Here is a 21,498-nt window from a genome sequence, read left to right on the forward strand (position 1 = left end):
AAAAGAGGCTTACAAAGCACTGCTTAGCCCAAAACAGGTTTTGAAAATACCTTTATTAACCCTCATCAGAAGAATCTTAAATGGCATCTGAGTAGTATAATTGGTGACCCTAATGACCTCCAGGAAGCCTTGCAGTCATGGTTCATGCCCTGCGCATGTCAGAACCAGCAAGGGATGCCCAACCCTTCCTGGAGGTTTGATTTAGCTGGATCGGATGGGCCGGGAGCATGGCTATTTTTGAATAGCTCCCTGGGGAGTTCTCACATGGAGCCAGGCTGCTGTGTGGTTTCATTAAAAATGTGTTGTGAAGCTTTGGATTCCAAACTGAGTTGGTGGAGTTGTGTGTTTCATGACTTCTAAACGACGTCAGTGTTGGGGACCTGTATTTGCTGACCCACATCCTCCTGGGGGCCAGGGAGCAGGACTTGCGCTGGCTGTGGTTAGAGTGGCGACTGTCTCCATTTCCCGCCTCTCAGAGGTGCTGCCGGGGTGAGTCCAGGACCCAGATCTGAGGCTGCGAGGGCTTCAGGGCCAGGCAGGAGCAGTGAGGCCAGAGGTCATTGCCGAAGTCAGGGGCAGCTTGGTGTGTTGTCTTAATGGCCTGTTCTACGCTGTTGGCCCTGTCCAGTGACAGTAGGAAAGGGTTTGTTGTTGTTGTTGGCTTAGTAAACACGTTTTGCTTGTTTCTATGGTTTCCAGGAGTAGGGTGCCCAGCAGTTTTTAGACAGGCTGTTTTCTGGAGTAAAGGTCCTGATCTGTCCCTGTCCCTTCAGACAAATGTGGCTGAGCTGGTTGAAAAGGGTCGTTGGGCGGGAGGGAGTGGGGCGAGTCCTCTGAGCCCCTCAGCTCGAGCGCACACGGAAGACCGCGTCTTGACCTACCCGGTCCAGATAGTTGAGGCGCACGTGCAGTTCCAACAGATTTCTGCTGCTTCCAGAGAGCAGGGATCCAGAATGCCAGGAAATGGTTAGGATTCTCATCTTGACGTCTTCTCCAAATAGTATGAGGAACGTGACTTTGGGTATCAGATGAACCTAAGTTCGAATCTGGTCTCTGCCATTTATTTTGTACTTTCAGGGCAAAATTTCAAATCTCTGTTTTCTTCTTCCCTTCCTTCCTTTCTCTCCCTCTCCCTCTTCCCCTCCCTCCCTCTTTCTCTTTCTTTGGGGATTGAACCCAGGGGTGCCTTATCATTGAGTTACATCCTGAACCCTTTTATTTTATTAATTTTGAGACAGGGACTGGGGCTTCTTAGGTTGCTGAGGCTGGCCTCAAACTTGCCATTCTCCTGCCTCAGCCTCCTGAATTGGTGGGATTAGAGGTGTGTGCCACCATGCCTGACTCTATTTTCTTATGTATAAGAATGCTAACATATGGTTTGGATAAGAGGTGACCCCCAGAAGCTCACGTGGGAGACAATGTGGCCGTGTTGGGAAGTGAAACGATTAGATTATGAGAGCCGTGACCTAATGGGTGGATGAATCCATTTGATAGCTTAGTACCTTGGGAGTACTAAGGTACTGTGAGTGGGAGTACTTAGTACCTTGGGAGTACTAAGGTACTGTGCTGCGTGGCAGTTCTTGGCAGGTGGCGCATGACTGGATAAGAAGGTCACTGGGGCCATGCCCTTAAGGATCGTGCCTTTCCCCGGATCCTCCCTCCCTCTCTCTTTGCTTTTGGCTATATAGGTGAGCAGGTCTCCTCTACCACGAAATGCCATGATGTTCCTCCTCGCTTTGGGTCCAAAGTGCTGGACTTGATCAACCATGGACTGTGAGCTCAAATTATGCTTTTCTTCTTGGAAGTTGTAATTGTCAGGTGTTTTGGCTACAGTGACAAAAAGTTGACTGACACACCTCATACCTACCTGGACAGGCCACGGTGAATTAACTTAGATAATGTGTATAAAGCGCCTAACACAATGGTTGGCACAGAGCCAAGACTTTGAAAGTAGTAGCTATGTTTGAAGCTGCCATTAGTAGAAGCAATTAATGACGATGGTAATAAACAACACCTTTCCTCCTGTCCTTTGGAAATGGTAGCTTCATGATCTGTGTGTCCAGCTGTCCTTCTGGGGGGGATGGCAGTGGGGTGTTGAGCGAGCCCGGCTGGGAAAAGTGTATTTGTTATCATGTTAGTAACATATATAGTTAATACATTGTTGTTTGGAATCTCATCACATATTGACTGCTTAGAATGTAGTTACTCCCATAGAAGAATTCATTTTAGTGATCGCTCATCTTGTGTATATCCTGCTCTTACACCCAGAGGGAAGAGAATATAGATTCTCACTTAAACAGTGTGGAAGAGGGTTAGTGGGAAAGGGGGAAGTGTGATTTATGGTGATTATTCAGGTGTACGTCACACCTGGTGCGGGGGCTCTGGAACGCAGGAATGCTTGGACCTTCGGGAAGCTGAGCACAGGAGGGGCACCTGCAGCACAGGTGACTTGCAGGGTGGTGAGGGCCCGGATACAACAACTGTCAATTTTGGATTCCTGTACAGGGTTCCCTGTTCGGATTGCTCATGTGTTGCCATGAGCTTCTCTGGCTACCTTGTCACCTGCCATGAGTTGGCAGAGTCTGGAAGACAGTGCTCTATCACTGAGCCTGGATTACAAAGAAACCATTTATGTGAACCCATGTAAATTGAGTTTGCATAGCTGAGGGACCTGCAGTGCAGTTTCAGGAAGTCAGTACAGATTAATCAAGGTGTTAAGGGCCCTCCTCCCAAGGAAATATTAAAAATGAGTCAGGCCAATGGACCAGTCAGATAGCGTCTTTATTACCAGTAAAACCAAAGCTGGAGAATAGGGTTTGCATTTGTACATGCAGACAAGATCCCCTTCTATTAAACCTCAGAGTTAGAGGCATCTACACACGCCAGAGAAACCGGTGTGGGGAGCAGAGAAGAATGTGTCCTTCCTTCCAGGAGCCTGGCTCCCAGGGAGAGGAAGGGCAGGCTCCACCCCAGCTCACTCACCTGGCAAATTACTCCCCTATCCTGGGAAGAATGAGGGAGGCTGAGAGGCCAGGAGGTCTGCTGGGAGGTCCTGCATGTGGGAGGAGACCTTAGAATTGGAGACCTCCTTTTCCTCTATCAGGTCTAACAAAAAAATCGAGCCTTTCTTGGTTCTAGCGAGTTTGGAAGTCATAATTAACACTTAGAAAAAAAACAATGAGCAGGGTGGTCAAAATGTCACTCTCACACTGAAGAACTTTGAGAAGATGACCTGTACTCCCTGTTTGGTTTTGAAAACCCCATCTAATCTGGCCCCTTTCTGGCTATTCCTACTCTTCACCATTTCCAAGTGCAAATCTAAAGTCAGATCAGTGTCGCTGTCATCTGCACAGTCCATTCCTTTTTTCTCTTTTTTTTTGGGGGGGGTGTGTGTACTGGGGATTGAACTCAGGGACACTCAACCACTGAGCCACATCCCCAGCCCTGTTTGGTATTTTATTTAGAGTCAGGGTCTCACTAAGTTGCTTAGGGCCTCACCAAGTTGCTGAGGTTGGCTTTGAACTCACGATCCTCCTGCCTCAGCCTCCAGAGCCACTGGAATTCTAGGCGTGCACCGCGCTAGCCCATTCTTATTTTCTAGTTCCTGCTGGATCAGCCTTTCTACTCCCTGTCTGTCCAGACTGTCTGTCCAACATGTATCCATCTATAAAGTCCCTGTGCAAGGCCCTCATTGGTAAAGGCCTTGCAGTTACGTGCACACTGATTGCTCTCATCTCTATGCCACCATCAAACTCCCCTGTGGGACCACATGTTCAGCCCTTGTGTCCTTAAGTGAAACTTGACGGCTGCATGCGGCAAGACCTTGAGAGACAGAAGCTTCTAGTACTTCTTCAGTTTGTCCTCAGCTGCTCGTATATTGTACACATGCAAAGCACTCAGTAAACATGCAGTTGGCTAAATAAATGTAGCAAAAGAAGTGGTGCGCACTCTTCTCCCTCCATTAAAATGGAGCAGTGTGTTGGTTATGCTGGAAAATAAAATCACCAAGGCAAAGAGCTAACGTTTCCTCTTAGTTTTTATGTTGCTGATGTGGATTTAGAGAACCTCAGAATTTTGGAGGCAGGAAGGTAGGCCATCTGGTTCAGCATTATCATTTCACAGCTGAGAAACGAAGGCTCACAATTTGGAAAGAAATATTCAGAGTCTTCAAGCTTCGTGGTTGTGAGAGAAATAAGGCCACAGCACAGACGGTCTTCCAGTTCGTTGACATTAGATTGCACAGAAGGCTTAGGTGGTGGCTTCTCCTGGCATTAGGTGGTCCTTAAATGTCCCAGGTGCTCTTCCATTGGCTTACAGAGCCTCCCTTCTTTCTGCTTTCACCAAAGTCTGTGAAGGAAGGCACTTTTCACAGACACAGACTCAGTACATGTCCGAGCCCAGCTGGGACATGTGGTGGGCAGCCGAGGACGCTGGTCTGAGGCATCAGGCTGACGTTATGCCTGTAGCATTGGTGACACCCAGGGATCACTTGACTTGCTGTGGTCCCCGGATGCCAAGGGTGAAACGCAGGCGTCTCATATTCCCACTGCAGACCATTGTCTCCCCCCGCTCAATGCCTTTGTCTTTATCTGTAGACCAGAGAGCATCATGGCTTAGGAAGGGGGCTCATTGGTGATTCCCTGGTCAGCAGAGGGAAAGATCAGCGAAGGTGAGTGCTGGACCAGCAGGGGGATGTCAGCGTCCGCAGCCAGTGTTGGGGAGGCGCCGGCTGGCTGAGTCCTGGAGAGGACTGCCCTTCTCCCGTGTGGATGGAGGCGGGAGGTGAATCGCAAGCCCCTGAGCTGCTTTTGGGACCTGGGTCCCAGCAGCCTTTCCCAGGACAGTTTTATGAGTTGCTTTGGGTGCAGAGTTCTCATGGCTTCAGAATATGTTTAACTTTTGTGCAGAATTATCAACAAAATAAGCACCGTGTTTTGGTGATTTGTTCCACTGCAGCTTTTCATTATGTTTTTTGAATTTTAGATTTTGAATTAAAAATGAACTGTTGACATTGACTCTTTATTTGTTAGTTAACAGAAAAGAGAAGTTGACGTATGTATAATCCATGTAATTATATATTTATTTAAACAGCGTTTTCAAAGTCATCATTTAATCAATTAGGGAGTCAATGCAGTAGGTAACAATTAGCACTTGAAATAGAGTAAAATAGAAAATCACAGACTGTGCTGTACTGAGTACTGGAGAGTATTGTGTGTTATTGTACAGTTTATTTCTGATGATGAGTCATGGTTAAAAGAAGTTTGGAAACACCACTGTCATGCTTGGAGGGTTATTGAGAATGGCGACTAGATTGATCTTGACGTTCCACTTCTGCTTTATGATGAGCCGCACGTACTAGCTGGTCTTATTATGAAACATTCGTTTACTAATTCATTCCACAGACATTCTGAACACCCTCTACATCCAGGCGCTGCTCTAAAGGTGGGGCGGAGATCTGTTAGAATTTACTTACAAAGCCAGCATTTTCGCGGAAACGCCCTACTGCCTTGCACAAGGTTTAGCTGTAGGTAACGGGAAATTCCCTTGAATGGTCCTTCCCAGCTGCACACACCACTTCTGTTTATCACTCGCGGCCAGGACATGACAGCCACGTCTAGCGGCAAAGGAAGCATTTTTTGGTTTTGTTTTTATGCTATCAAGTCAGGGTCTTAAGGAAGAATGGGCAAAGGGATGTTGGGGAGCCATTGAGTTGTGCCTGCCACAAACCTCATGGCTTCTTACATGGTAGCCAGGCTGTGCTCTGTTGATGGGAAGTGGGAATTTTCTTTTCTAATCATTGGAAAGCCAGGGATTGGAGGGCCCCTGCTCGGAGTCCTACCGCACCAGGGCACCCGGTGAGGTGGCAAGTAGGAGAGATGAGTTCACATTCCTCTCGCCAGACTTTGGTCCCTGGTGTGGGACCATGCCACCCACGGAAGGGGGGACCTTTATTTAATTGGCAGAAGTCACCTTCTGCTCCGGCCAAGCCATCTGCTAGTCAAACTGTGGGCCTGGGGGCTGCTCTGCCCAGGAAACCCTTTTCCTACCATGCGGAAATGCCCTCCATGGGCAGGCCTTGGCTCTGAGGCAGGCTCTCAGGTAGCCCAGAGGTGGTCGCACACCTGATGCTGCCCCTCCTCCTAGCGCAGCTCATCTCGCCTACTGTCACGACTTTTCACGTTGTGGAGGGCAGGTGGCAAACGGGCGTTGGTCGTCTTACTGCACCTCGATGGCCAGAGTGTTTGAGTCTGACCAGGTGCTCACAGCCTCCTCATCTCCGACCCCTCCCTAGTGCCCCATGTCACCTCTTACCCATTGTGGGAGAGGAAATTAGGGCGATAAATTAAGCTTACATTTACTTGTGATTCTAAATGGGAAATGAGCTTGCTTGCTTTTTAAAAAAATTTCCACAAGTGCATGAGGGAGATAATGCTGTACCAGAGGATTCAGTTCTTAAGCATCAGAACTATGAAAAGATAGGGAAGGCCCCACTCTCCTGACGCACAGAGAAATAATAATAAAAAAAAAAAAAAGAAAAGAAACTCACACAAAACCCCACCTTATCTAAGGAAGCCAGGTGGTATTTGCCCTGGAAACAAGTGAAGAGAGGAGGGAAATCTGGTCTGAAAGTTGGTGTGAATCCCTTATTCTCTCCCTGTAGTTGAAGAGGACATTAAAGATTTATCAGCAACAAATGCCCTGCAAGATTTTCTTCAAGCAGTCACCAGAAAACCAAAAAGCAAGTAAAATGAACAAGGAGGTTAGCCCGTTTGTTCTCCTTCCTGCACCGATTCCCTTGCCCCCTGCTACCTTGAAGGGCCTCTCTGCTCATTTTGGTGTTCGACGTGCATCTGGCACTGCGCCCCTGTGATCATCCAGTGCCGGTGATCAGCAGGTTTGGGATGACAGAGAAAAATGACCAGAATGACTAGAATCATTGAATTCGTTCGGGCAGACACCTGCCTGTTATCTGTCTTCCCATTGTGTTGAGGTCTTTCTGTGGCTCAAGGAAAATAAGCCAGGCATGAAAACTGTCTCGTAACCTCAGAGCTCGCTTTCGTTCTAGTTCCGGTATCTAGGAGGGCTGGTTGGAATATAAAATTCCATCTCTAGACAGTTAGTTAGTCCAGGAGGCCGGCTGAGTTGCTGGGGGTGCAGCGGCTGCCACGAGATGCCACCCTTCCTTCTAAGGAGCTGCTGGAGGAGACTCTGCTCGGGGACCATTTCCCTTCTAGGGTTGCCTTGAAAGTCCTCCTCATCAGAATTCAGTAGGACTGTCTCATTCATCAGAAAGAGAAACGGGGCGGGGGGAGACACAGGAGGCATTTCTTTTTTTCCCAGTGGATCCCCTTTCCAGGTTGCCATAACTGGAGACTGTGGCGTGAGCTAAGCTTTCTCTTTTCGATGAAGAGTTATTCTCTATAAATAGAAAATTTCCTCTGCCATTCAAGTATTATCAGATTAATCTCGCTACCCTGCTAATGAAGGCATCCCCCCAAGTGAAAAATGAGTATTTTTTTTCTAGTAACAGGGCTATTGATTTCCATCTTAACACATTTATTGATTATTCTTTGAGTGTCTTGATGGTGCACCAGGGCCTTTGAGAACTCAGTGTAGGTCAGATGTAGTTGTTTCTGCAGAAAGTTTGCAATCTTAAAGGTTGGATAAATGCATTAAGAAAACTGAGAAAGGGAATTGACTTAGCCTAGACAGTTGGAAGCTGAGGAGTTTAATAAGAATTCCAGAATAGGAAAGAAAGTTGAGCCAGGTGCAGCGGTGTATCTCTCTAATCCTGGTGACTTCGGAGGCTGACACAGGAGGATTTCAAGTTAGAGGCCAGCCTCAGTAACTTAGTGAGACCCTGTCTTAAAAAATAAAAAGGGTTGGGGATGTAGCTCAGTGGTGAAGTACTTCTGGATTCAATCCCCAGTACTAAATACATACATTCATACATACATACATAGGAAGGAAGAGAGAAGTTTAAAAAGTAGAGTTTGGGGATTAGCACTTCTCCATCACCGTTTCTTAAGGGGAGGGCAAGGCAAGGCACAATTGAAAGACAGCAGGTGGAATCTCCCTTTGTAATGAGGATTGATTCTTCTGATTGAAAAGACTTTGAGCTATACCTGAGCTGTGTTGCCACAGGAAGCCCTGTGAGCTGCTCTGGGTTTAGAGTAGCCTGTGTAGACGCCTGTGTCTGTCTGGCCTCACCTGCTTTCTTCTCTGAGCCTGTTCCCAGCGTGGGGTGATTCTGTGAGCTTGCCCCAGTGCCCTTTCAGTGAGGATCCTTCCTGCTTGGTTCTTCTGGAATCAGTTCCCATCAGATTGTACGGGTCTGAAAGCACAAAAACAGAAGGCTTAGCAGAGTCCTTAAATATATAGTAGGTGCTCAGCACCTGTCAAGGATTTGGTGTTTTTATTGTTCTTCACATTGCAACTAGGAAGTCTGAATCAAAGAGAATCTTTCTGGAACAAATAGGAAGGGGAGGAATCAAGTGACCTTTGGAATACTCAGATCTTTCCTTTTGAGCTAAGATACCCTCACATTTCTTTGTTAATCCTGACCTCAGAGCCATGCTATGAAATAATTTCTTATGTAATATTTGGGGTATTTCTACAGATAAACTCTATTGGATGATGTTCAAATGTAATGGGTCATGTATTTGATTATACTCTGATGAGTTATTTTAATGAGGTCATAGGACAACATTATGCATATAAAATACAGGAAAGAAGCTGTAGCCATTTGCTCAATCCTCAGAGAGAGAGTGGTTTATGATGGACAAGAGACAAAAATATTGATGATATGAGAGCAGTGACCCTTCAGCTCGGCCAGCCATGGTTGCAGTGTGGCCCTGTGGACATCAGGCTATTTTTGTTGGCAATGACAGCTTTATTTCTGCTCTCAAATTGTGGTCGACTGGTCCTGTGAGGGTAGAGCAAGGTCTACATGGGCCCACATTGGCAAATACAGAACAAGAAAAGTTTTAGAGGGTTCTTGTGTTCCCTGTAACTCCACCTTGTCCTAGGACACACTCATTCCTTGGGACTCTCAGCCTGTCACCTGTGGCCTTGTTAGCGTCTCCTTGTTTTAGTCAGCTATTTCACTGCTGTGCTAAAAGGATCTGACCAGAACAATTTTGAAGGAGGAAAAGTTTGAGGGCTCATGGTTTCAGAGGTCCCAGTCTTGAACCCTCCATTGCTCAGGGTTCAAGGTGAGGCAGGAAAGCTTGGCAGAAGAATATGGCAGAGACAACCAGCTTACATGTCGATCACGAAGTAGAGGGGTCTCCACTGACCAGATACAGATATAAACTGAAAGCCAGGTCCCAATTCCCACCTCCTCCAGCCACACCCCACCACTGCAGTTACTACTCAGTTAATCCCTTTCAGGGGATTAAATCACTGCCTGGGTTCAGACTCTCACAACCCAATCATTTCTCCTCTGAACCTTCTTGCATTGTCTCACACATGAGCTTTTGAGGGACACCTCACATCCAAACCATGACACTCCTAATTCTGAAAAATGCTTGGGAGGGAGTGGGGGAGAGAAGTGGAAGTAGAAGGGCTCATTTTTATAAGGGCTATTGCACTTCTCCCCTCCTCCTCCCAAAATATGAACACTTCTCCCAAAATATGGACAGACAGACACAGATTACATTTGTCAGTTTTTGCCCCAGTTGGGCATATTTTAAACTGATGCCCCAAATCAGAAAATAATAGTCATCTTTTACCAAGACCCTTTGTGTTGAAATTTAAGCCCATTGTGTTTAATTATCTCCATACTTTGAAAGATAGTGGACTATTCATTTTACAAAGGAAGCAGGCCCAGAGAGATTAAATGACACAATCAAGATCATGCAGGTAATGAATGTTGGGACTTGAACTTGAGTCTGTCTAGCTGTAAAGCCTGTGTTCTTTTCTGAAAACCACTCTCTCTTATCTTCCACTCCCTGTTTTCCCCCAAATCTCCTTTTCTACTTGGCACTAACAACCATATTCTCTGAAAGGCTAACATCACTCCATAACCCCTGAGACAGAACTCTTGAAGGTTCTGATGTTGGATTTCCCTATGCTTTTGGCTCCTGCATACAACAGCCAGCACTTAGAACTGTCTCTCTGTCCCTAGCATTTAACACAGAGCTTTCACAGGGGCTTAACAGATATTCCTTGAAGAGTGCCATTCCTGGTACCTTCCTGTTGCTGGGGAGTGTAGAAGCTAAGAACCCCCAATGGCATGACATCGCTAACAGTCAACATATTCATGACAAAGTCGTCTCTACCGAGAACAAAATGGGAAACAGAACAAAAATCAAATCCAAGTTATAGCGGTATCCTTGGGGGAGAGGTGGTCAGTAAGAACCACGTTAATCCACACACCGAGACACAGGCCGCTGCAGGCGTGGAGGGCATGCTTCAGGGAAGCTGCACTCAGCGAGGAAGCCACCCGGCCTGGGACGTGCCACCATGGCTGTGTGTCTCTGATGCCAGGTTCCCTCCTGGTAACCCCCAGCCCCACCTTCTGCTGGGAAGATGGAGGGGGCTTCCCCAGGCAGGGACTGGAAGGGCCCGGAAATCCATCTGTTCCCTGTTGCCCTTTTCTCCCAGAAGGTATGAGTTTATTATACCTACGTGCTTAATGTATTGCAGGTGCTTTGCAGAAATGCCAGGGGAAGGGGGCACACGCTGGCTTTATCTTTACTGTAGTTTTTCAAATTATGTTGCCCAAGTCTGCAATGTAGCCTTCATTTTCATTTCCTGTTTCTCCAATATTTGAGAATAAATAACCAAACTTACTGACTTCCAATGTCACCTCCACTCACCTCCCCCAGCCTGCCTCTGGCGGTAGCATCCGTAGTCTGTGGCCTTGAGGTTCAGGACCAGAAGGGAAGCGTGCAGGGGCCTGGAGGGAGGGAGCCTGACTCATCCACCGCAGACTGCTCTCAGACCTTGAATAATTGAATGTTTTCTGTCCTGAGTGTTTGGCTGGAACAGAGGGGCTGCTCGCTGGAGCCAGGGAGTCTTTGCCTTCCCTTTCTGTACTTGAATATTGTGAGTGCCCGATTTCCTTGGGGTCCCTGGAGCTGCGGCCCTTGCCTACGTGGGCAGACCTGCCTCCAGCTTGCACCCTGCCTGTCTGTGCAGCCCCCTCTGCCCTGTCCGGGCCCCTCCAGCCCCGCATTCCTTTCCCCTCTGCTGCTTTGCCTGAGCCGAGTTCTCCTGGGTCTCACATTTCCTCACTCTGGTTGGAGTCACTAGGGCTCAGGACTCATAGGTAACCCACCAGAACCAGCCATTAGCTAGTTTTCTCCTCTGGCATCAAAAGAAAAGCCAAGGAAAGGTGGCCTCTAACTTGGAGAAGGTGCCACAGTCACCCGACCCTACTGCCTGCCACCTACCTGAGTGACAGAAGGTAGGATCCATCTGTTTGCTGCAATGTGACTGGATCACCAAAAAAACAATTAGCAGGTGGAAAATTTATTTTCCAGGACACACATAAACCTGCCATTACAGGGAGGATTCTGGTGCTAATTTAGATGCAAATGGAGTCGCCCAACTAGAGCTGATTACAGAAAGGTCAGGATGTCTATATGCTCAATTTCACTCCTACGCATTAAGTTAATGTGCTGCTGCAATTGTGGGCATGATGGCTGCGCCTGGCTCTGGCCTTAATTTTTTTTTGTTGTTTGTAGAGTTTTGATTTTATAGAAGTGGAATGTGACACATGGTGTCACTTCCTCCACCCATCTCCTTTTAAAAAGAAAACAAACTGTCCATTTCGGAGAAACTTGAAATTCTTAAAAAAAGATACACTTGGAGTTCTTAGGCAAAGTTAAAAAGGGATAAGTTGACCAAACACTCCGTTGATATCCTGTTCAGAGGACTGATTGTGACCATGTGCCCCTTCTTCCAGGAGAGAGCCTGTTGGGTTATATCCTGGAGGACAGGGCGCTGGGGACGAACTGGTGGGGGATGGAATGGGAATTGTGCCACTGTAGAGCTTTCCAGATGTTCTCAACTCCTCGTGGTCAGAAGTGTGTTTTGTGCATTTGCACACGTAGCTGTATATATCTGTACAAATACAAATATATTTACTAGAAATATGAGCAAAGCACATATAAATGATACTGGATTATATGTATTTCCAACAAAACACGCGTGTGAAGGTTTCACAGAACAGCACCTGCTGTTCCTATATGCAGTGTATGCTAACATTTTCTGTTTGAATCTAGTCTAAACTGCTAGTGAACCAATACATTGAATCCACTCACCCATTCTTGGGTCTGAAACTGTCCTTTCAAAAGCACCCGCTTAAGGGATTGGCAAAGGTACCTGGCATGAAGAGGGACCCAGGCCCGGACTGGAGGAGGTCAGAGAGGGTGGTGAAGAAAGATTTATTTCAGAGGATGAACTGAATTGGACTTGACTAATAAAATCAGGTACCTGAGTCAGGGATCTCTTCTAGAACTTGGTCTGAAAAGTAAGCACAGCAGAGTGCCGGCACAGCTGGGTTCTGTAGGGTCTGGTTGTCCTTATCTTGCCAAAGACAATTGTTTGAGAAAGCCCAGTTTTCTTTGGGCGGTTTCAGTCACTGTGGGCTACTGTTGGAATGAAAGAACATTCATAAGCGTTAGTATCCTTCAGCTCCATCACCGACGTGCCGCGGTGCTGAGGTGCAGTCTCCGGGGAAGTTCATGGCTACCTGCAATTCTTGCGAGAAGCAGTCAGTCGATGCCCGTAGCCATCGGTAAGGCACAGGTCTTCCCCACACTCGCTCCGACTGCCCTTCGTCCCTGAAGCACGAGGTCTGCTGCCTTCCTGTCTCGCTCATAACACTTTGGGGCCTTTGTGGAAGAGTCCACTTTACATTCTGAACAGCAGAGCATCTTTCCTCTGGTGGTTTCTTGGCAGCTTTCAAGTGATCACACTTAGGCTCTGGTCTCATCCTCGTTAAGGAGGTCGTCTGTGGGGGGGGATTAGAAGAAGTTTCTGAAAGTAAGATAATGGGGCAGGAAAAGATTTTCCTGGATAAAAGGCTTCTGCAGGCTCCCAGGATATGGTGAGGAGAAGAGATGGGAAGGGAACCAGATTTTCCTGGTTGGGATATTAGTTTAAGGTGAGTGTGACCTCAATTTATAAAGAGTTTGCAACTTGATACTTAAGTTGGGTCTTTAATATTTATAGCATGTTATGTAAATGCTGCCCCTCCAAGTGCTTTCTTAAATCCTCTTAGCTTATTAATGACAGCTTTGATTTCTAAAAAGAAATAAAATCTTTCATTTATCCAGCCTAAGAGTAGTAAACAATAGATGTTTCATGCCCTCCTTTCATGTTAGCCCCCCAAGATTGGGGCTTATGTTCTAAGGAGTTTACTGCTGGGCTTCTGAGCTTATTAAGGTCATGTGTAACTTAAGGGGAAAACTGATGCTGCGTGATTGGTACAAAAGCAGCTTCTTGAATTCTGTGTGACATGTCAGTTCAGCTGTGGTCGGTAGTTAAGTTGAAACTGTGGCATTAAGGAAGCTGCACACGTGGCCTATTTGGAAGGATTACACGGTGGTACTTTTTTCTAGTGATCAAGCTCATTAGGAAATTAGACTTTGGCCTAAATCGTTTTGGATCAAGTTTTTGCTGAACAACCCAAGGTTGCAGTTGTCACGTGGATGTGAACTAATGGGACTATATGTTTGGAGTGGTTGGAGTCATTTCCCGATTAGCTATGCTCAGTGACATCCGAAAGTCCTTCAGGCTGCTGGTGGGGGGGTGGGGGCGGGTAGGTCAGTGGCAGAGCACTTACCTCGCATGTGTGAGGCCCTGTATTCAGTCCCCAGCACCTCCACACCCCCGCTCCCCCCAAAAAGTCCTGAGTCTTCTAGGCCTACAGGATACAAATGGAGGAATTTAAAGTGAAACTCAACTCCAGCAAATATAAATCACTAGATCCCTGGGGGCCATCATTCACTCAGGAGAAGTACTGTCTGTTTACCAGACTTTATACATGGGACTGGGGAAATGGAGAAGAAGACAGTGTGTCTGACTCAGGACAGTGTTAGAAGTGCCACGCACGGATAGAAGCAGTTGGCTTGAGGAGCAGGAGCAATCTAGGAGAAGCACTCGTCTCAAAGCGATTCCCCTGCCATGTGCTTGAGGCTTCCCTGTTTCCACAGTGTGTTTGGGCTACAGGGAGCCCTTTCAAGGCAGTCCGAAGAGCGTAGCGCGCTGAATTTTGAGGCTCCCACTGGTGGTACCGACCTGGGGGAAGGCTGCACTCTGGGGCTTTGCCCAGGCCACTCAGGGCACGGCCTTGTGAGTTTTAGAAGATTCTGGAAGAGCGAATGCAAATGGACTTCACACGAGCATGTCCTGTTTAGAATAAAGAAAGCAGACCTCTGACTTGGTAATATCTTATCCACCTGGACGCATCTATCTAGAGCAGCTGAACACCAAGAACTTCTAAAAAGTAATTTGAGAAGCCAAAATAGATAGCTTCAAGCCTTTACGCACAGATGCATCCACTCAGGGCCTATCTGCACGTATCCAGCAGCTCTGGACATCTGGTTTCTAAACTGATCTATGGATTTTGAAAGCTGAGAATTAAAAGGGGAAGAGGAATGTAGTATAAAAGGAAAAACACAGTAATGGTACAATAAAGTGACGGCTACCACTTTTAAAGGGAGGAAGGAAGACGATAAACCAGAAAAGAGCCGGTATAATCCCTCAAAAAGTATCGCCATCTGTTTCATTTAGAATCAAGTGCGTTGGACTCGCAGTGGGGAGCTTTCTAAGATTTCCAGGGCATGCTCTTGGAAGCTGAAAGCTGGAACCATTTCTTTGCTGATTTTCTTGAGGCTGGGTGTTTCTGGACCAGGTAGAGCAAGTGATGACCCTGCAGTGACCTCTAGTCATTAAGACATGTTATATCGTGCCTCTAGGAGAAAAAAGAAGCATATGCTACCTCTTAAAATATTTCCAATCCAAATATTTTTAAAAAATTTTCTTGTACCAGGGATTGAACCCAGGGGCACTTCACCTCTGAGCCACATCCCCAGCCCTTTTTTTGTATTTTATTTAGAAACAGGGCCTTGCTGAGTTGCTGAGACTGGCTTTGAACTCGAGATCCTCCTGTTTCAGCCTCCTGAGCCGCTGGGATTATAGGCATGTGCCACAGTGTCCGGCTGTAGTCAAAATTTTAAGGTTCAGATTTTGATGCCTCAAATACGAAATCCTCAGTTCTTGGAAAAACTTGATTTTTCAGAGTCTTATTCATTGAGAGATTGACTTTGACATTTTACTACATGGGAAAAATCACATAGGTAAGAACATATTAATGTGTATTAAAAAGGGTCACAGTTACTTTATTAAGTAGTAAGTTCTTATAGCACTTTATAATACTTTATGTGTATTTGCAGCTATAAAAAATTGACTTGGAATTCTCCAGAAACACATCTGAACATCTGTAGCACTTTGTACCTCTCCTTTGCACTTGATTATATTATCATTTTGTTTGTTATAGTCCATGTTCCTGGACAGAAAATATGTCTTTGTTTCCAGCTGCTTTTACGTAGCGGATCCATGTAGATGTTAATTGCATGATTAATAATGAAACTAGTTACATCAAACGTTCTGACTACTCTTTTACTCCTCATGTAAATACTTTTAATAATCTGTCCCCCCATTTCTGATGACGTGTTAAATCTTTATGGTATTTGAGCTGTATCTGGACTGGAGTTTTTGGAAGACTTGAATTGCTTCTTTCCGTCTTTGCTTTTCCCTCGCTGTGTTGACGGGTGGAGGCAGCCTGAGGTGTCCCACAGCGTGTAGGTGATGGGCACCTGTCTGTCCCATCCTGTGGGGCCAGTGCTGGGTGTTGGGGAGGCAGTGCGCCGCATGGAGAGCCACTTACCTGCGCTCCCTCTCTTCCGCCAGGTGACCGTGGAGGAGGTCATGACCACGACCGCGTACCTGGACCTTTTCCTGCGCAGCATCTCCGAGCCAGCGCTGCTTGAGATCTTCCTCAGGTTCATCCTGTTGCACCAGCACGAGAATGTCCACATTCTAGACACTCTCACCAGCCGAATCAACACCCCGTTTCGGGTAAGAAGAGCCCGGAGGAAGGGAACTTGTCATTCAGATTCCGGGACAGTTTGCTTTGGAAATGAAATTACAAATATTCTCTTTTCTTTCCTGGTCTCCCCTGGCCCCTTTTTTCTTTTTCTTTTTCTCGCATCTATTACCTTCTTTCTAATTGTATAGAGATGAACTGAATTTATTGTTTTAAATTAAGAGCCCTCCCACTTACTGCTTTCCATAGGAGATCTTTCTCAGTTTGTCTGAATTGACTCTTTCTTCTACAGAATTAGCAGAATGCATTTCTCAAGGGGCAAGAATCTGGGGAATATAAACCCTTAAGTGCAGGTATAGCCAAGGAGCCAGTGTCAAGTCTGGGTGTTAGAGATCATATTTCTGTCCATGAATGCTTTGAAATTCAAGAATGGGAAGTTGGGAACCCAGGGGCACTTACCACTGAGCTACATTCCCTAGTCCCCCCTTTTTTTTCTTTAAAAATTTTATTTTAAGACAGGATTTCTCTAAATTGTCGAGGATCTGGCTGAGTTGCTGAGGCTGGCCTCAAACTTGCAATCCTCCTGCCTCAGCCTCCTGAGTCACTAGGATTACAGATGTGTGCCACCATGCCTTGCTTGGTGATCATTCTTCAATGTGGAGCCTTGGTTCCCTTTGAAAGTCCTGCTATTGCTATTACTGCCACCTATCATAACCCCCTCTCCAATAATTTTAAAATAATAATAATTGAACAATGTGTCTTTGCGTTCATAACATGTAGATGTTAACAATAATAGCACAAGGCAGGGAAGAGGAATAGAGCTAGGTGGGAGCAATATTTCTATATTTCACTGGAACTAATTCATTAGCATAAACCTGAAGCAGAGTCTGATGAGTTAAAGCATATTAGACGAACTAGAGCAACTACTAATAATTCAGAAATACAGTAAAAAGATCATTAAAGAAATTAAGATGTTACACTAGAGAAAATATTCACTTATGATTCCACCTAATAGTAGAATACACATTATTCCCCAAGTACCCATGGAATAGTCTTCAAGACAGACCATAAACTTCGTCATAAGAAGAGCCTCACTTTTCCAGTTATTTTGAAAAAAAATAAAAAATAAAAAGTGTCAGTGTATTTCAAAGGATTAGAATTATACAAAGTATGTTCTCTGATCACAATGGATTGAAATTTAAAAAAAAATTCCCCTTAATATAAGGAAATTAAACAGAAAACTCCTAAATAACTAGTAAGTCAAACAAAAGAATCACGAGGGAAGGGAGAATTTACTTTGAGATGCTGCAACATGGATGTTATTACACCACAGATAATACCTGAGGCTATTATACTAAGTGAAGGAAGCCAGTCAACAAAGGGGAATTGTGTGATTCTATTCATCTGTGGTATCTAAAGCAGTTGGATTTACAGACGTGGAAAGTACAATGGTGGCCCTCAGGGGCTGAGTGGGGGAGAGGAAGGGGCTGTTCAGTGGTTACGGAGTTTTAATTTCATTGTAAATATTTTAGAGATCTGTTGCATAAGAATGTGATTATACTTAACATTACTGAATTGCACACTTAAAAATCACGGAGTTGCAAAATTTCATGTAGTATGATTTCTTTTACAATTTACAAAAGAGGATAATTAATGTAAATTCATCACAAACTCTTCCAGAAAATAGAATAGGAGGAGCTGGGGGTTTGGCTCAGTGGTAGAGTACTTGCCTAGCATGTGTGAGGCACTGGGTTCGATTCTTAGTACCACATATAAGTAAATAAAGGTCCATCAACAACTAAAAAATAAAAAAAAAAAAGACCACTCTTAAAAAAGTAGAATAGGAGGGAATACATCCCAACTTGTTCTAGGAATCTAGTATTATTGCAAAATTGAAAACCCAAAGATATCACAAGGAAACTGCATACTAGTATCTGTTATGAATATAGACAGTCTCAACAAAACACTAGCACACAGAACCTAGAATGTTTAAAAAGCATTCACTCTGATCAAGTGGGATTTAGCAAGCCAGGATTGCAAAGCTGCTATAAAATTGGAAAATCAATTAATGTAATACATCATAGGAAAAGAATAAAGGGGAAAAAATCATATAATCATCTCAGTAGACACAGAGAAAACATTTCACAACATTCAGTGTGGTAAACATACTCAACGAACTGAAAATAAAGGAGAACTTATGAAATCTAATATAGGTCATCTATGAAAGACTCAGAACTAACAGCATACTTGATGGCGAAGAAAACTTCCCCCCAAGATAAGAAATAAGATAAGAATGCCGGCCTCACCGGGTTTATTCCACATAGTACTTAAAGTTCTAGCTGGGGAAATTAAATAAGAAAGTAAAATAAAAACGATTCAGATTGGAAGTAAGATTATCTGTATATGTAGATGACACAATCTTATATAAAAAACTAAGAACTACACTGGAACATTATTAGGTCTCATAATAAGTTCAGTAAGGTTGGAGGATACAAGATTAATACACAAAAGTCAATTTTATTTCTCTATAATACCACTGAGCAATTGAAAAATCCAATTAAGAAGACAGTCCTATTTATAATAACATCAAAAAGAATAAAATATTTAGGAATAAATCTCACAAAAGAAGCATAAAACTTGTGAAAACTACAAACATTGTTGAAAGAAATTAAAGAAGACTTAAATAAATGGAAAAACATCTTCATGTACTGGAGACTTGATATTGTTCATAGAGGAATACTCCCCAGATTGATCTGCAAATTTAATGCATCACCTGTAAAACTCGTAGCTAGCATCTTTGATGACATTGATAAGCTGATTCTAAAATCCGTATGGAAATGCAGAGAACTCAGAATAGCCAAAATAAAGTTGAAAAAGAACAAAGTTGAGATGCTATAACTCGGATGAATCTTGAAGATATCGTACTAAGTGAGTAAGCCAGTCAACAAAAGAAAAGCTGTATGATTCCATTCACTTGAAGCCTCTCATGTAATCAAACAGAAACAGAAGGTAGGGAAGTAGTTGTCAGGGACTGGGTGGTGGGAAAATGAGGAGTGTCTACTGGGTTTCAGTTTTGCTGTAAATATTTGAGATTTCGAAGCTTCCTTCAAGCATGGAACAAGTAAAGGGATAGACAAAGAGATCGATGGAATAGAATTGAGACTTCAGAACTAAACTCACAGACTCATGGTCAGTGGATTTTTAACAAGGGTTCCAAGACCAATCAGTGGGGGAAAAATACTCTTTTCAACAAATAAAGATGGGACCATTGGATACCCACATGCAGAAGAGTGAAGTTGAATTCCTTCCTCACATCATACGTAAGCATCAGCTCAGAAATGAATCAAAGACCAAACACTTTACTGTAAGAGCTAAAGCTGCAGAACTCTGAAAAGAAAACATAGGAGCAAATTCTCATGGCCTTGGTAGTGGTTTCTTAGATGTGCCGCCAAAAGCATGGGCAACAACAGAATAAACAGATAAATTGGACATTGTCAAGTGAAAACTTTGTGCTTCCAAGGACATCATCAAGAAGTTGAAAAGACAATCCACAAAATGATAGGAAGTTTTATGTATATGTCTAATTCTTATACATAAATAAAGAACTCCAACAGTTCAGTGATAGAAAGGAAAGAGCACTCTGCCGAACACCCTCCACAGCCATTCGCAGGGGTTACTGTGGCAGCAGGTAGGAGGGCTACTGAGCCGGGGAGAAGGAGGTGTTGGTGGTAGTACCGTGCATATTTCCACGGGGAGGTGATGCCTGAAGTAAGCCTTTGAGGATAAATAGGATGTAGCCTTGGAGAAGGCAGGAAAAGGCATTGCAGGTGAAGGAGCAGGCAGGCAATGACTTGGAATGGGACAGGATATGCTGCTTCCAGCTAACTGCAAGTGTGTGACCTGCCCTGGCAAAAGAGGTGTTTTGGGGCCGTCAGGTAAGGCTGTTTCTTTATAACACCTTGGTGGATTTCCTTGACCAGGTGTTAAGGGCATCCTACCTAGAAGACAGGCAAGCACTTTTTTCTCCTGTGCAAAGAATGAGAGCCTACATGACTTAAATGGCCCTGTGGACTGGTGAAGGCTTACTCCAAGGGTGCAGTGACTTTGTAATGCACCTTTATGGATCTCCCCTATTTGAGAGTTTATCTTTCCCTTTTGGATATCAGAGATTGAAAGACTTCTTGTTTTTTTAGTGAATTTATTAGTGAGCTACATCATCATACCCTCAGCACTGTAGGAAGTGGAATCAAGCAGAATACTTGCCCCCAAGCCAAGGGAGGAGCGGGGCTTGGGGCTGCGGCCTCTGCAGGGAGCTGGCTGGGTTATATGCAATTTTCTGTGATACCTCTCTTGTAAATAAGCAATGCCACACTTGAAAATAACCCAGGAAAACAAATTACCTGAAGAGGCAGGTCGGGAGTATGTGTGTCGGGGGAGCCGTAGGGGGCGTGTTTATCTGGATCTTGGGAAGTTGGTGATGGGCGTTTTTCAGGAGGCTCATTCTGCCTGATGGTGTGATTCCAGGGACGTGCTTTCTAACCTGCTCCTAAGGCGAGCCCGTGTCCTGAACACACGGCCTCTGGCAGCAGTGTGCTTTTCCTCGACACTGCTGGGGGGTGCACTTTATTTTATAATTCCAACTTATTTTCCATCTGTGGGGAGTAGAGTTCTGAGTCCACTCTCTGAAGTAGAATGTGTTGACTGCTTCCCAGCTCTGCGTGGTGTCCCTGGCGCTCTTCAGAACCCTCATCGGCTTGCATTGTGAAGACGTGATGTTGCAACTAGTTTTAAGGTGAGTTACCCGCCACCTTTTCTTTTTCTTTCCTTTCTTTCTTTTTCTTTTTTTTTTTTTTTTTTTTTGGCTCCCTTTAAAGAAAAATTAATTGTGTGCTATTAGTATTTACTTTGGTAATACAAGCTACAGAGGGGCTGTGCTTCTGAGGAAGAACATCATCAAGAGCATCAATTTAAATTTTGCATTGTGTCCCCAGGTTAATTTCAGTTTTACTCTGTGAAGTTTTTTTTTTGTTTTTTTTTTTTTGGTTTTGTTTTTTGGTGGGGGGAGTGGTTGGGAGGGAGGTATATGCATCTTATTATAAATGTGTTCCTAGAAACATCAGGGAAAGTGTTTGGAAATTTTCACCAGTATCATGAAAGCTCTTTGGAATGGTGGCTGAAATTCTTTCTCCTGAAATGTGTTTATTAGGGATCTTTGTTATTAAAAACAACTGTCCCAAAGATGAAAAGCCGTTGAATACAATTTGACTTTTTCTTTGGTAGTGGTGCACAATCCAGTGTGCTCTATCAGATCTGTGATCGTGTTTCAGTTAAATCCCGTAAATATTTAATCAGCGTTTGCCACGTGCAACTCAGAAGGGAGTGGGACCTGGGGCAGCTGAGCAAGCAGGACTTCTCGTCAAGGTGGCCCAGGTGGC

At 44.7% G+C, this 21,498-nt stretch overlaps 1 protein-coding gene across 6 annotated transcripts in view; it reads left to right on the forward strand.

Annotated features, from left to right (window-relative positions):
• Positions 1-21,498, forward strand: part of Fhip1a (FHF complex subunit HOOK interacting protein 1A) — a 233,038-nt gene that overhangs the window by 181,194 nt on the left and 30,346 nt on the right. For all 6 annotated transcript variants that reach the window (XM_047566954.1, XM_047566953.1, XM_047566957.1 and 3 more), the window contains 2 exons: positions 15,928-16,095; positions 20,776-20,855. In XM_047566954.1, coding sequence (XP_047422910.1) covers positions 15,928-16,095; positions 20,776-20,855 — 248 coding nt within the window. The remainder of the gene's footprint in view (positions 1-15,927; positions 16,096-20,775; positions 20,856-21,498) is intronic.

This window comes from Sciurus carolinensis, chromosome 10 (genome assembly GCF_902686445.1).
Source record: "Sciurus carolinensis chromosome 10, mSciCar1.2, whole genome shotgun sequence".
Taxonomy (NCBI): Eukaryota; Metazoa; Chordata; class Mammalia; order Rodentia; family Sciuridae; genus Sciurus; species Sciurus carolinensis.